The sequence below is a fragment of the Talpa europaea genome, assembly GCF_964194135.1.
Source record: "Talpa europaea genome assembly, chromosome: 5".
Taxonomy (NCBI): Eukaryota; Metazoa; Chordata; class Mammalia; order Eulipotyphla; family Talpidae; genus Talpa; species Talpa europaea.
Genome location: NC_140071.1, coordinates 33,532,805 through 33,547,103, shown reverse-complemented (window position 1 = coordinate 33,547,103; position 14,299 = coordinate 33,532,805). Strand labels below are relative to the sequence as shown.

The following is a 14,299-nucleotide window of genomic DNA, read 5'->3' as shown; positions in this document are numbered from 1 at the left end:
ATTAAATTATTAGGGAAATATTCCGTTTTAAACATTTATTGCCACCAGTATTGGACATTAGTGTTACTAAATTTTAAAAAGTCATCATCTTTGGTGTTGCTTTTATGTATTTAATTTTTTGCTTTGCTAGGGTTTTGTGCCTTCAAGGTAGTTTATTGGCAGGCCATGTGTTTTTATAAATCCGTGGATGCTGCTTATGCGAAATGTTAGGATTTATGTATCAGTCGTCACCAAATTTAGTCTCATATGATCTGGGTTTGAATCTTCACTGCTACATTGTGAGTAACAAGCTTTTCTTTAAAAAAAGATCCTTTAACCAGGGCCTCCCCCGTGGTGCAGCAGTTGAGTACTGGGTTGCAAAGTGCCCGCAGCCTCTGCGGCGCCGGTTCGATCCCCGGCTGCTCCCCAGCCAGCGGAGGAGGGTCCCACATGGCGCGCAGATCTCTCCTGCCGCCCGCTGCTCCCCTCAGCAGTGTACTTCGGTCCTTCTGCCTGCTCTGCTCCCCGCTCTGGCTCTGGTGAATTCTCTCACCCTCCCGCGCTTCTGACTGTACCCAGTGCTTGTATAAATATATAAAAATAAATTTTAGAAAAATCCTTTAACCATTTCAACATATGGGAAATAGGTAATACACATTTGGCAGTTTTGTGAGGATTTATGAAGCAATATATGCTTAGTATCCAAGAGGTATGTATTCACTGAAGAATAGCTGGTTTTATGCTCTCTGATGACATAGGAAAACTGCTATGTGAGGCATTTCTCATCCCTAATCCTAAAAGCAAAGGTCACCCTGGAGCTGTGCATTCTAATAATGTGTTGGCCAAGTCCCCAGACTTAGTAAAAAGTACCACAGTCAGTGTTCAAGAGGAGAACAACTAAGTTTCTTTAATTTCAGGCTCCTTTGGTCTGTGGTGTCTTAATGGAAATTCAAATGACTTGTATTTTTATTATATAAATTAAAAAATTCCACTAGAATGTATTCATTATGGTGGAAAAGTATATAGTAGAGACTGAGGATTTGTAATTTTATATGAAGTTATCACCATTAGGAACCTAATTTTAGGCACCAGTCAAAAAAAAATATTTCTTGAAGTATTGGGCTGTAGAACAAAAACAGATAAGTTTTCCAGAAGGAAGTTTTTTACATCTGGCCTCCAACTGAGTAAATGGTTTTATTTTTCACTTTCTTTTTATTCACTTAAGATTATCCTATCTTAAAGCAGACTCAAAATAGAGGAAATGTGTGGGAGCATATGACAAAGTAACAGTAATGAAGGTGTACATATGGACTCTTTATTGTCTGACTGGCCGATGATATTCACAATATTTAATTAAGAACAATATGGGTGTTAATTATAAATAGTCACCAGATATCATAAATAAAGAGCACCACTTATGATGCAGAGAGGGAACAATTATTTGAAGAATGAGATAATATTCTAAGCAAAATACAAGTCTGTAATCATAGTTCTATGAAACCTTTATCATTTAACCCCAGCCTTCTCTGCTCATTTCTTATCAGCCCCTGCAAAATTCACTACAGTTTTCCTTAGGAGTAAACATGGCAAATATTCTGAAATTTGAGAAAAGGAAGACTAATTAACGTTTGATGCTACTCCACATCTCATGTATTTTGTTACTTGCATGATACCAGTATTTCTTTTCTAGTTCTGGCTTGAATAAAGAAAAGTCAAAAAAAAGTATTCATTTATTTCCCCCCGCCTCGTTAGGGCAAATTTTGAAATAAGCTGTACAGTATTCTCAGTTTGTTCACTGTCTATGCACAGCCACATTCTAGAGGATTAAAAAGTGCTTTTAAAATCTTTCTCTTCGATTTTGCATCATTTGCTACATAAAAATATAAAGTAGGTTACAACTTAAATATTGAAGAGAGTAATTTTAAATATAAGACTGATGTGATTTTTGGAGACATGTAACAAATTTTGTGTGTACTAAATCCCCTTGCTTTTGTTTATAAAGTTACCTTATATACACATATCCATAAATTATAATATTGTTTGGTTTTTCTGTGTTGCGCTAATAAAGTATGCTGTGAATTCTTCTTTTTTTTTTTCTTTTGCCATTTTAAGGTACTTTTTTGAAAGTAATCCAAACTGGATATGGCCATGCATTTTTTTGGTAGCAATACATTTTTTCAGTGTACAGCATTCCACTGAATGAACGTAAAAACAATCCATTCTAATATTGGTAGATTTTCAGTTGTTACTTGTATTTTGCTCTTAAAGCCATTTTTATACATGTCTTATGATGTACCTATCATGTTTCTCTGAAATATACTGAGTGTTTACTGGATAGTACTAGACTACCAGTTGCTCCATGTCCTCGCCAATACTTGGTATCATTTTTTTTTTCCAGTGTGATGAAAATAGTACCCATTTGTGACTTTGTTTTACATTCCTTTTTCACACGTAGAGGTTTGAACATCGATACTATGATTATTGCCATTCAAATCTCCTCACCTGTGAAATTTTTGTCTCTTGCCCATATTTCTGTGGTTATTTGGCATTTTCATACTGATTTATAGTCAGTCTTCATCAATTCTGAATCTTAAGCTCTGGCTGGTCATATGTACATTTCTTTCCTTCCCCAGCGCATTATTTCCCCCTCTTTATGTTACTTGTGTTCTCATTTTCCTTATCACTGCTGTGCCTCTGTGTGTTCTGTCACAAAATGTGATACAGGTTGCATGTCCAACTCTATGGAGGTAAATACTATGACTTGATCAATTTGTGCTCTTTGGGTACCTGCCCAAATCAACTAAAACCAGATAACTGTTTAGAAATGTAGTATTCCAGTCTCCTGTCATCCATGGCTAACCCAGAAAATCATGGCCATAGTCCTCTTTACCTTTTCTTAGAAACATTGTATTTTTTATTGTGAAATAAATTTTAAAAACAGCTTATGTGTTAGTTATTTACATCCTTTAAAAAAAGCATAGTAGATCAATTAGCTTAAGTGTTACCAATGCAAACTTCAGGGAACAAATAAGACATCTGTTATTTCCTAAACTTAATTTGTGTAGTGCTTTCCTTTATATGTTAATTCAAAGCTCCTGTATCCCCCCATCAGCATACATACACAAACATCTCAGTTTGGGAGAGTAGGCTTACATGATACCTGATGTCTGTCTTCCTCATGGCTTAGCACTGCCCCTCTCACAACATTGGTCTGTAAATTCCTATTTTCTAGAGCTCACTGAGATGCTAAAACAGAGATTTTAACTTTGGAATAATAGTTTTTATGTTTTATTAAATAAGCCATGCTGCTTTATTCCTGGTGTTTGCAAACTTTCAGCAGTCATATAGGATGAAATAAATAATTGAAGAAGCCATAGGGAAAATTCTCTGCAGAATGCTGAAACCTGTTGCCATGGCCATTAACACCTTTTTCCTCTTGCTGGGAAAGTATCTGTGTATAATTTGTAACCATTCTAAGCTCAGTATATTAAATTCCAAGTGCCCCCTTTTAAATAGGCTGAATGTGTATTTGTATTTGTATGTAAAATGTTAACTTCAGATTTAAGTGAAATTTAAATGGGAGGTTTCTATAATCAAGGAAAGGCCCATCATCATTCTGTATAACTTCCTCTGATATATGACAGTATTGCTGTACTTGAAGAAGATGTGGATGATAAAGAATTATCTTTCTAAAATTAGAATATTCATTTGAAGTTGACACGTGATTTACAGTCTTGTCAGATGTCTTAAGTTGTAGACAGCTGTATGTGTGCCTAATATGGGGAGCATTCCATGGCACGCCTCCTCCTGTTTAAGAGCTGCTGGGTCTCTGCAACTAACGTGGACAATCATATTGGTTCACTTCCTTTTCTTTTTCCACATGTGATTCTTTATCTTGATTAGGGCAGAAAGAGCACTTCTTAAGTTGTCTGCACCACATAAACATCCATAAAATAATAAAGTTCTTAAAACTGAAAATGAAAATGTTGGGTAAACCTAGCATTGCAACAACCTATGGAATTTTTTATGTTCTGTTTTGGAACATAGGAGATGTTAAGTTGAAGAGTCATGTTGGGCTGGAAATGCATACATATGCCATGTGAAAGGCTGCTTAAGTGTTTAACTGTGGGTTTTGAAGAATTAATCCCAGTAATATGTATGAATCATTTTGATTCAAGGACTTGATCCTTGAGCCAGTCCCAGCAAACTTCCTATTGAGAAATTTCTTAGTTTTTTGTTTTTCCTACCTTTTGCTTTTAAAAAAGCAAAAAACTGGTGTTTTTAAGACTACTTGGTGAAAAGAATATTTAAGAGTGGTATGGGAGATGATCTTTAGAATTACGGAGGTGGGGGAGGAGTTGTAATCATTGTATTTTGAATGTGAGCTCTTTTTTTTTTTTTTTTTTTTTTTTTTTTTTTTTTAAAGATTTGTTTATTTATTTATTTATTTATACAAGCACTGGGTACAGTCAGAAGCACAGGAGGGTGAGAGAATTCACCAGAGCCAGAGCGGGGAGCAGAGCAGGCAGAAGGACTGAAGGACACTGCTGAGGGGAGCGGCGGGTGGCAGGAGAGGTCTGCGCGCCATGTGGGACCCTCCTCTGGTGGCCGGGGAGCAGCCGGGGATTGAACCGATGCCTCAGAGGCTGAGGGCAGCTTCGCAACCCAGCGCTCAACCACTGCGCCACAGGGAGGCCCTGAATGTGAGCTCTTACTTGGATGCTAACCAGTATTTGATTTCAAGGAGAGTGGAGGTTTAGGAGTAAGTGAAATTAGAAGGAAGAGTATAGAGTAGGTTCAGCTCTTTATGGACACAGTTTCCAAGGAAACCTGTTTTCATCATATGTCATTCATTGTTTAATACAGAGGTAGCCTGCATTAGAGTAAATTTTATTATTTATATATATATTTATTCATTACATTATCCTTCATTTTTGTACAATGCATGATTTCCTGTGAAATTCCCACCACCAGTTCACCCACGCACCATCACCATAGTCCCTTGTGCTTCCTCCACTCCTACAGAATGTCTCTGGTCTATGGTTGCCTGTTGATTTTGATTTTTACTTTATTATAGTTATTCTTTTTTCTGATCCCTTATTTGCTTCCTCTACATTCCTCCTATAAGTGAAACCATCTGATATTTTTCTTTTTTTTAAGATTTATTTATTTATTTTACAAGCACTGGGTGCAGTCAGAAGCGCGGGAGGGTGAGAGAATTCACCAGAGCCAGAGCGGGGAGCAGAGCAGGCAGAAGGACCGAAGTACACTGCTGAGGGGAGCAGCGGGCGGCAGGAGAGGTCTGCGCACCATGTGGGACCCTCCTCTGGTGCCCGGGGAGCAGCCGGGGATGGAACCGGCGCTGCAGAGGCTGCGGGCATCTTCGCAACCCAGCGCTCAACCGCTGCACCACCGGGGAGGCCCTGATATTTTTCTTTTTCTTTCTGGCTTATTTTGCAAAGCATAATCATTAGAGTAAATTTTAACTCGTCTGCCTTTTGTGCTGGGTTACCATCTATTTGCCATTCAAGGAGAATATAAGATAGGCAAGGAGCATTTAATGAATTTCATTTGATTGGCAATAGATTGGACCTCTGTTGGCCTGGCCTTACTTCAGCCTCTCTTTCACCTGGCCTTTACATGTTGGTGCGCTTCAGGAATTGTACTAGTTAGTCCCTCTCCCCTGTCTGTACTGCCTCTCCAACTGATTCTGTTGGATTTCTTTACTTGAAAACTCCCCAGTTTCTCTTCTCAAATGATTCTGAACTCATCTCATAAATCCACTGTTGACTTAATATCCTCCCTTGGATGTCTGGTAGGTATCTCAAACTCAATATGGATGAAATCTAGTTTTTAACTTTCCATCCCTGCAAAATACCAACTTTTTCTTAGTTTTTAACATCAGATCCATAATCCATCAGGTTGCACAAACCTAAAGCTTTACAACTATTCTTTTTTTTTCCCTCTGTGACTCCTTTATTCCAGTTAATCAGTCTAACCTCTGTGCCTCACTCAATTTTCTCCCTGTAAAATTTTAATACCTTTTTTATAGTAGTATGTTGGGGGATTAAAAGAACTAAATAAATATAAAGTTTTAAAATAGTGCCTGACATGTGGTTAGCACAATATATCTGTAACAACAGTTATTATTGCTATTTTTTTCTCTCCCAGAGTGTTACCACCATCTTCTCTCCCATGGACCACTACAATAACTTTCTCATTTCTGTGCTTCTGCTCTTATTGTGCCACAGTCTATTTTCCACACAGCCCGGGCATTCTTTTAAAAACAGCCTGCATCATACTTGCCAGCCTTGCACCCTTCAGTGCCTTCCTATTGCTCTTAGAATAGACTCCACACACAGGGGTGCATGACCTGTCTGTCCTACCAGTCCTCATTATGGGCTAGTCTCTCTTTCATTCCTCTTTAACCAAGCCTTGTTTTCTTCTTTCCTTCAGGCTTTAGTATTTATTATTTGTTTCACCCGGAGTTTTCTCCTTCCAGCTCTGAGCATGACTCGTTCATTTGCATTTTTCAAGTTTCAGTTCAACTATCATCTCAGAGTCCCAGTCCCAGGCTTTCCTTTGAAAAATGGCTTCCCCCTTTTGCTCTCATACTACCCATTTTGTTTTTTTCATGATACTACTAATTACATTATTTTCATTTTTATTATTACTGATCTCACCAACTAGAATATAATTTACAAGCAGGCAGAGACCTTTTTTAATTTATGCCCTGAAGTAACAGTCACATAGTGTTCAGAAAATATTTATCAAATGAGTGATCATCTCTAATGAGTACAGAGAACTTTGTAGAAGGAGAATCTGAACATCCATTGTTGAACATTTTCTTTTATAATTCTGTGCTCAAAGATTGTCAGTAGTCACTTTTTGAGAAATTTGCCTCCCTGCTTTTTCACGCCTAAATTCCTCACTAAATAAATTGTGAAGAAACTTGTCCATCTCTGTCCCAAAAATAAAAGTTGTGGTTAAATGTTACCATGGGGCCTCCCTGGTGGCACAGTGGGTTGAGCATAGCACTGTGAAGCTGTCCGCAGCCTCTGCAGAGGGTTTGATTCCCGGCCGGCCAGGGAGAAACCCACATGGCACAGCAGACCTCTCCTGTCTTTCCTGCTGCTCCCCTCAGCAGTGTATTTCAGCCTGCCTGCCTGTTCTGCTCTCTGTTCTTTGGCAAATCCTCTCACCCTCCCACACCTCTGGCCTGTACCCCAGTTCTTATATAAAAATAAATAAATCTTTAAAAAAATAAAATGAAGATTAAATAGAACAATTGCTCAGAAGTGTAACTTGTCCTTTAAAAAAAAATGAACCTTTAATTTCTATCATACATAAAGGGATTTTAGTAACCCTGCTCTGAAACAATGTCCATGGACATGTAGGATCTCATACCTGAATGTTATAGGAAGCCTCTCTTTTGTCTTCCCACATCGTAGAGTGAGACTATCTTGTGTCAGTTGCAATACCCAGTCAATTCCAAGAGGGTATTGTCCTGGTGAATGAAGATTCCCATTCTCCAGAAGGGATATCTCATAATGGGATTATTAGGAAATAAGAGGGGAAATTAAAACCCTTGAGTGGTCTCAGTTTCTGTCTTGTGATTTTTATTTCATTGCATGCAAAGATTCAAAATATTCACTTGCCTCCAGGAGAAAGCTCTTTGTCAACTCTAAGAAGATTATACACGGTTCTTAACATTTTTTGAAAGTTATAGTCAAAATGACCAGTCTCTGTGTTGAGATAGGGAAAGAATGTTTCTAGAAACTTTCTGAATGGCAACTCTAATGGAAATAGGGTGGGAATAGTATGATAGATTTGGGGTTAGGAGTGAAGAAAGGATACATTTCTGACAAAACAAGATATATCTTTTTAAAATTGAGGAACCATCATAGAATACCCCCATAAGAGAGGCTTTTAGGAAACTCCTCCACATGAGATGCAAAATCCTGACACTGATATATCTTGATGTTTCTTTATCTCATGGAATTATCAGACTATGGCCATGCTCTTGAATCATACAGGTCTCTGAGTTGTATCTGTGAAAATGACAGGTGTCTATTCACACCATTCGCTTCCTGCTAGAATATCTGTCTGATCCCTACCTCCATCCCCTCCACTGCAGGCAAAACCAAGCTGAAAGCTTAAGACAACACTGCTAATCAAATGCTGTTTATCATTGGATTTAATAGGGCATAAAAGAGTAGTGAAAGAGTAGTCTCTGTGTCTTTGGAGGTCTAAACTTTGTATCTTGTGCTTGAACTGAGTCTCCTGTGAATCTAGCCTCAGATTGGGGAGTCTTTATATTCTGGCAACTTTAGGAGTCTCTAACTCAAAATTATGCCTATGAGCCAGCATTTATGTTATATGGTTACAAGAAAATACCCCTATCACTCTCAGAGAAATCAGATTTACAACAGTCTCAGCATCCAGTCTAGTGAAGTCTACTTGCAATTGTATTTCTTTTCTTTTTCCTTTTTCTCAACTAGCATGGATCTTAGTGGCTCTCCTCAAGATCCTGAAATAAAGGAATATTCTCCAGTCTGTGTTGGCAGAGAAGATGACATTAAAAAAATGGAAAGAATGACAGCTGTTGTCCATGAGAGAGAAGTGGTTATTTTCTACCACAGAGGGGAATATCATGCTATGGATATTCGCTGTTACCGTAAGATTGTATTCTTTTTATTGATGTATAATGTAAGAGTCTATTTTTCATTTGTAAACCTGTTTGTTTCCTAGGCACAAACCTATCAGAATTTCTATTTTTTTAGTGACTGGATATAATATTCAATTCCCTTTCAGATTCAGGAGGACCTTTACATTTGGGAGAAATAGAGGTATGTAAAATTCAATCTATTCTCAACAAACTCAAATATTCCCTTTTTTTGGTAGTTCCTGTCTTTTTTTTTTTAAGATTTATTTATTTATTCATTCATTTATTTATTTATTTATTTATTTATTTATTTATTTATTTATGCAAGCACTGGGTACAGTCAGAAGCGCGGGAGGGTAAGAGAATTCACCAGAGCCAGAGCAGGGAGCAGAGCAGGCAGAAGGACCGAAGTACACTGCTGAGGGAAGCAGCGGGCTGCAGGAGAGGTCTGCGCACCATGGGGGACCCTCCTCCGGTGGCTGGGGAGCAGCCGGGGATTGAACCAGCGCTGCAGAGGCTGCGGGCAGCTTTGCAACCCAGCGCTCAACCACTGCGCCACCGGGGAGGCCCTGTAGTTCCTATTTTATTCCATTTTATATGAAAGTGTTTGGGTCTGACCAATATTTTTATGCCCTGGGTAGAATTTCTAATATGCTAGGAATTCACAACCCTATAATCTAAAGAAAACTATTTCACCAGTATCAGGAATATACATTTTTCTAATCTAGCAATTATACTCAGATATCTACTCTACAGATATAATTGAACAAATTCATTTATATGTGTGTGTATGCATTTGTGTGTGTGTATGTATGTGTGTGTGTGTGTGTGTGTATACACACACACACACACATATATATATATATATATAATGGCAGGTGGGGAGCAGGTGGGGAGCAGAAGGGGAAAGAGACCCTTGGGTTATAGTGGAGGATTCTGGGGGCTTTGGTGGTGGGTATGATATGGTTAACTTACATTTGAAAAGGTGTGAACCTATACCCCTAAATCATATACAGTGTCACAAACCAGTGTTACCTCAATAAAAAAAGGTTACCAAAAAATGTTTACAAGGAAATGAAAAGTTTAAAAAGCTGGAACAACAAAGAGGACTTGCTTCCTGGCTGTGGCAGGTTGTGGTCATCACATAGTCTCTGCCCTGCTGTGGCTGAACCTCCTTTGAGTTGGCCTGAACTGCAGAGAATTGCTTCAAGTGCTCACAGTGATAGTTCAATTATAAATCCTTCTCTTGTCTCTCTAAATCATTTATTAGCTTCTTCCTCTTCCTTGACTTACCCACTCTATAACTGGTATTTCCTGGGATTACCTCCTAAATAAACTACTTGTACTTGGGGGAAAAATTGTGTGTGTGAGAGAGAGAGAGAAAGAGAGAGAGATGGAGAGAGAGAGAACATGAGAGAGTTATTGAAGCATTATTGTAATGAAAATTGAAGGCAACTTGAATGGTTTTTAGAAATCAATCTTACTTTTTATTCAGAGATACCCTTCACATATGCTACCTAAATGTTGCAGTATAAGAAAGTTAAATAAATTAATTAACCATGCAATGGAATACAAGACAGCCATTAAATTAATGAGGCAGATCTGTATTTGTTGGTATGGAGAGATGTCAACAATATATTTTGAGTGCTAAAAAGAAAGTTATAGAATAATAGGCCTAATGAAATTAATTAAAAATACCAATTCACTTTCATTTTCAAACACTTATGTACAGTATGAATTTTTTTACTAGCACATATATATTACATTTACAATGTAATAAACATATATATATTTAAGAAAGAAAAAGCACACATTGAAGGTAAACTGAGAAAGGAAAGGAGAATTATCTTAATTTCTTATATTCCCAAACTAGCTCCCTGATTTATTCCTTATTACATGAAACTGGTAATTTTCTCCTTCCCCCCACTCTCCTACAAAGTAAAGCTTGAACTTAGTATTTCATTCTCTTTATACTTGATCTCTGTCTGAGTCCATCCCTGTCCTAATGTTTAGGGACATACTTATGAACTGTGGAAATGGAAATGTTTGCTAGCTGTACTGTATCAGTATGCCTGTATAGAAAAATGCAAGCATTTGATATGTGGTGGAAGAATTTTCCTCAGTTCCAGACCATAATGAGAGCTGTAAGATCTTGCTTCTCAAAGTTTGGTCCAAAGTCCAGCAACATGGGTATTACCTGGAGTTTCTTGGAAATGCAGAATCCTGGGCCCTTTCTGTAGACTTACAGAATTTAAACAAGATCTGCATTTAAACAAGACCTAGGTGATTCTAGTGTTCTTTAAACATGTTTTTGAGAAGTTCTGTTTTAAGACAGTTAAAAAGTTGGGAATTAACTACTTTGGATCATAAAGGGCTCTTCAGTTAGCATCCATAATCATATGAGCCTTTAGTAACCTCTCAATGTATATCTGAAACTTATCATTCTTTCAGTAGCCAGTGAACAGTCCTTTAGCTGCACTTGAAGGCCTTGCCCCTTTTCTGTCAAGGAAGTGACATTAACATCTACTGAAAAGCAGTGACATTAACATCTATAAAGAGCAGCACAGCGGCAGTCACATGCTCTAGTTGCCAGAGCTAGTTATCTTCTGATAGAGCTCTAACAGACTGGGTTTCTAATACACTGCAAAACGACTTGATGACTGCTCAGATAAGGTTGGGAGGGAGAAAAGGAAGCTAACCTGTTCTTTAACCTGGTTCTTCTATAAGGGATTCTGTTTTGAGCCCAAGGTTTATCATGATGTGAGACTATTAAATAAATTATTTTCTTCCCCAGGATTTTGATGGACGAGCATGTATAGTTTGCCCCTGGCATAAATATAAAATTACTTTGGCAACAGGAGAAGGACTCTATCAGTCAATAAACCCCAAAGATCCATCAGCAAAACCCAAGTGGTGCTCCAAAGGAATAAAGCAAAGGATTCATACGGTGACAGTGGACAAGGGGAATATCTATGTGACTCTTTCTAATGAATCTTTTAAATGTGACTCTGATTTTTATGCCACTGGAGACTTCAAGGTAATTCAGACTTCTTCCTGATAAATTATATGGCAATGACAATTGTATATATTTAAAAAATATTTTTAAAATAATTATGTCTCAATGCTAAGGATGATTCTTTGTCCAACATAGATGTATTTTATTACTTTTAAACTCAGTAAAACCAAGAGATTTAAAGGCACATATACTTAGTATGATGTAAGGATTATCAGGATCTGTTAAATATATTTCATCCTCTAGATTGATTAGAAGGTTATAGATTTAGAATGTGCAATTTAATAAGGATGAAAGAAAGTAATGTGGAATAATCTAAAATGAAAGGGTGAAAAAGAAAGGTCTCATGAGAAAATATGTTGCCTGGAAAAAGAAATTCCTATTTAATATACAGACCAGACTTTATTATGGAAAAGTGTCAATATATACAAAGTAAATAGAATAGTGTAGTCATCCAACTTCAGTTCTCCACCTTCCTATTATTATTATTATTACATTTTTAAGGTAAAATTTAAATATGCTGAAATGCTTTACTCTTGTTTAATTCTTCAAAATATATAGTTTATATTTTAGACTTTAAAAAAAACTCTCCCCAAATGAGATCAGTTTATACACTGAATCTAAAAATAAGAAATCAATGCTCTGGACACCAAAACTTGACTCAATAAACTTGACTCACTTTCTCTCTGGTATAGTCTCCCATTCATTGAGCCAAAGTACATTGAATGCCTATATGAAATTTTCAAATAAAGTGTTTTTAAAATGTTGAGCACCTTGTGCATGTGTGTAAATATTAAATATTACAGATAGAAGGTAAATATTACAGAAAGAAGAGATGTGGGGTCTTGCTCCTCAGTGTCCTTCTGCTGAATTCATAGCAGGATTGATTTTCAGTTGTTCACCCTGCTTTTACCCTGCCAGTTATTTATGACCTGGCCTGTTCTGGTTGCCAAGTGCCCACAGAGTACTAGTTGTTAAATATTTAGAATAACACCCTGGGTGATAAACATTCAAAACGTGACAGCATATCATAGATTATACAAGTAAATGGGACCAGAAAGAATGAGGATGAGCAGACTATGAATTTGAGAAGAGCTGTTTGTTAAGATTGGAACCTAGTCTCAAACACAGTAATGTTAGTGGCATCTAATTGAATTAAGGCTCCTTAACATTATAACGGGCACGTCTGCACTCTCCCTTATTGTAAAAGTAAGTGAATCAAATATCTATCATTAAGACTCTGCTTACAGATCTCTTTGCTACAGATTATTACATTTCCTTTTCTTTGGAATATGGGTAACATTAGGTAATAAAACAGTTGCTACTCATTTCTCAGACTACTACTAAAGAGCCAAGCTTGAGCTTTTTATATGTTTATGGCACCAGCTACTTACTAGGAAGCACCATCTCTGGGTACATCCCAGTATATTATATCAGGTGCTAATGTTTCAGTGACAAGTCTGGTCTTAGTTCATGTCCAGAATTTAAAATACATGGGAAAGACTGGATCGAGAAGATGTGGTATGTATATGTATATACATACACACACACACACACACACACACACACAATGGAATATTACTCAGCAATCAAGCAAGATAAACTCATGCAATTTGCAACAACATGGATGGAGCTGGAAGGGATCATGCTCAGCAAAATAAGCCAGAAAGGAAAAGAAAAATACCGGATAGTCTCACTCATACAGGAATTTAGAAAACCTAAATAAGGGACCAGGAAAAAGACTAATTATAATAAAAAAAATCAAAATCAACAAGCAACTATAAACCAGAGACACACTATGTGGGGGGAGAGGACGGATTAGGGTCAAAATAAGGGGGGTGCAATTGTGTAGGGAATATAACCAAAATGAAAATGCATACATTGTGTAAAAACAAAAAATGATGTAAGAATTATATAAAATAAAATAAACACACACACACAAAAAAAAATAAAATAAAGGGAAATAAAATACATGGAAGAAACCAGAGTACCTTCTGCAGGCAAAGCCATGACCCTAGTTTGCAGGGCCAATCAGAAACATTTTCTCCCAGGATCTGGTGGCAACAATGCGTAAAACATGGACTTGATTTCTGTTTCTAAATTTGTTTCTCTAACTCTAGAAATAAAAAGTGTCATGTCATGTCCAGTCCTTATATACAGAAATCATCTCATCAGATTTATAAATAATATTTTGTCTTAAATTTTCTGAATTCTATGCATTCCAGGTCCTTCACAACTTTACAGATGAGTTATAACAGAATTGATAATAGCAGATTTCAGTAGACAGCCTGTACACAGAAAATCAATAACCTTTTATTTTCACTGAAAAAAGTATGTAGCATTTTGATAAGGAGAGTATTCCCCTTTCCAGATAAATAATTTAAAAGACACTTGAAACAAGTCTTTAATAAAAAACAAATGTATTATAAATATGCCCATACCATATTACAAACCAAGCATAAAGTTTAACCCAAAAAAGGACACATTTTCTTGTTCATGAAAATATGTAGACAGACATATATTCTACATTAAGGTTCATTTATTTTCTCTACTATATAAATACTAGAGAGTAACATTTTTGTAGTAGCTCCCCCCCCCATTTTTTTTTTTTAAGAGCAGAACAATCAGTATGTGAAATTGGA

The 14,299-nt window shown here is 36.9% G+C and overlaps 1 protein-coding gene across 1 annotated transcript; it reads left to right on the top strand.

Moving 5' to 3' along the window:
- Positions 1 to 8,481: 8,481 nt before the first annotated feature.
- On the top strand, positions 8,482 to 11,840 carry RFESD (Rieske Fe-S domain containing; the record flags this gene model as incomplete). Its single annotated transcript, XM_084233174.1, has 3 exons — positions 8,482 to 8,656; positions 8,794 to 8,828; positions 11,439 to 11,840. The coding sequence occupies 3 exons, from the start codon at positions 8,482 to 8,484 to the stop codon at positions 11,700 to 11,702; spliced, it is 474 nt and encodes a 157-aa protein (XP_084089300.1). The 3' UTR covers positions 11,703 to 11,840.
- Between the last annotated feature and the right edge of the window lie 2,459 nt (positions 11,841 to 14,299).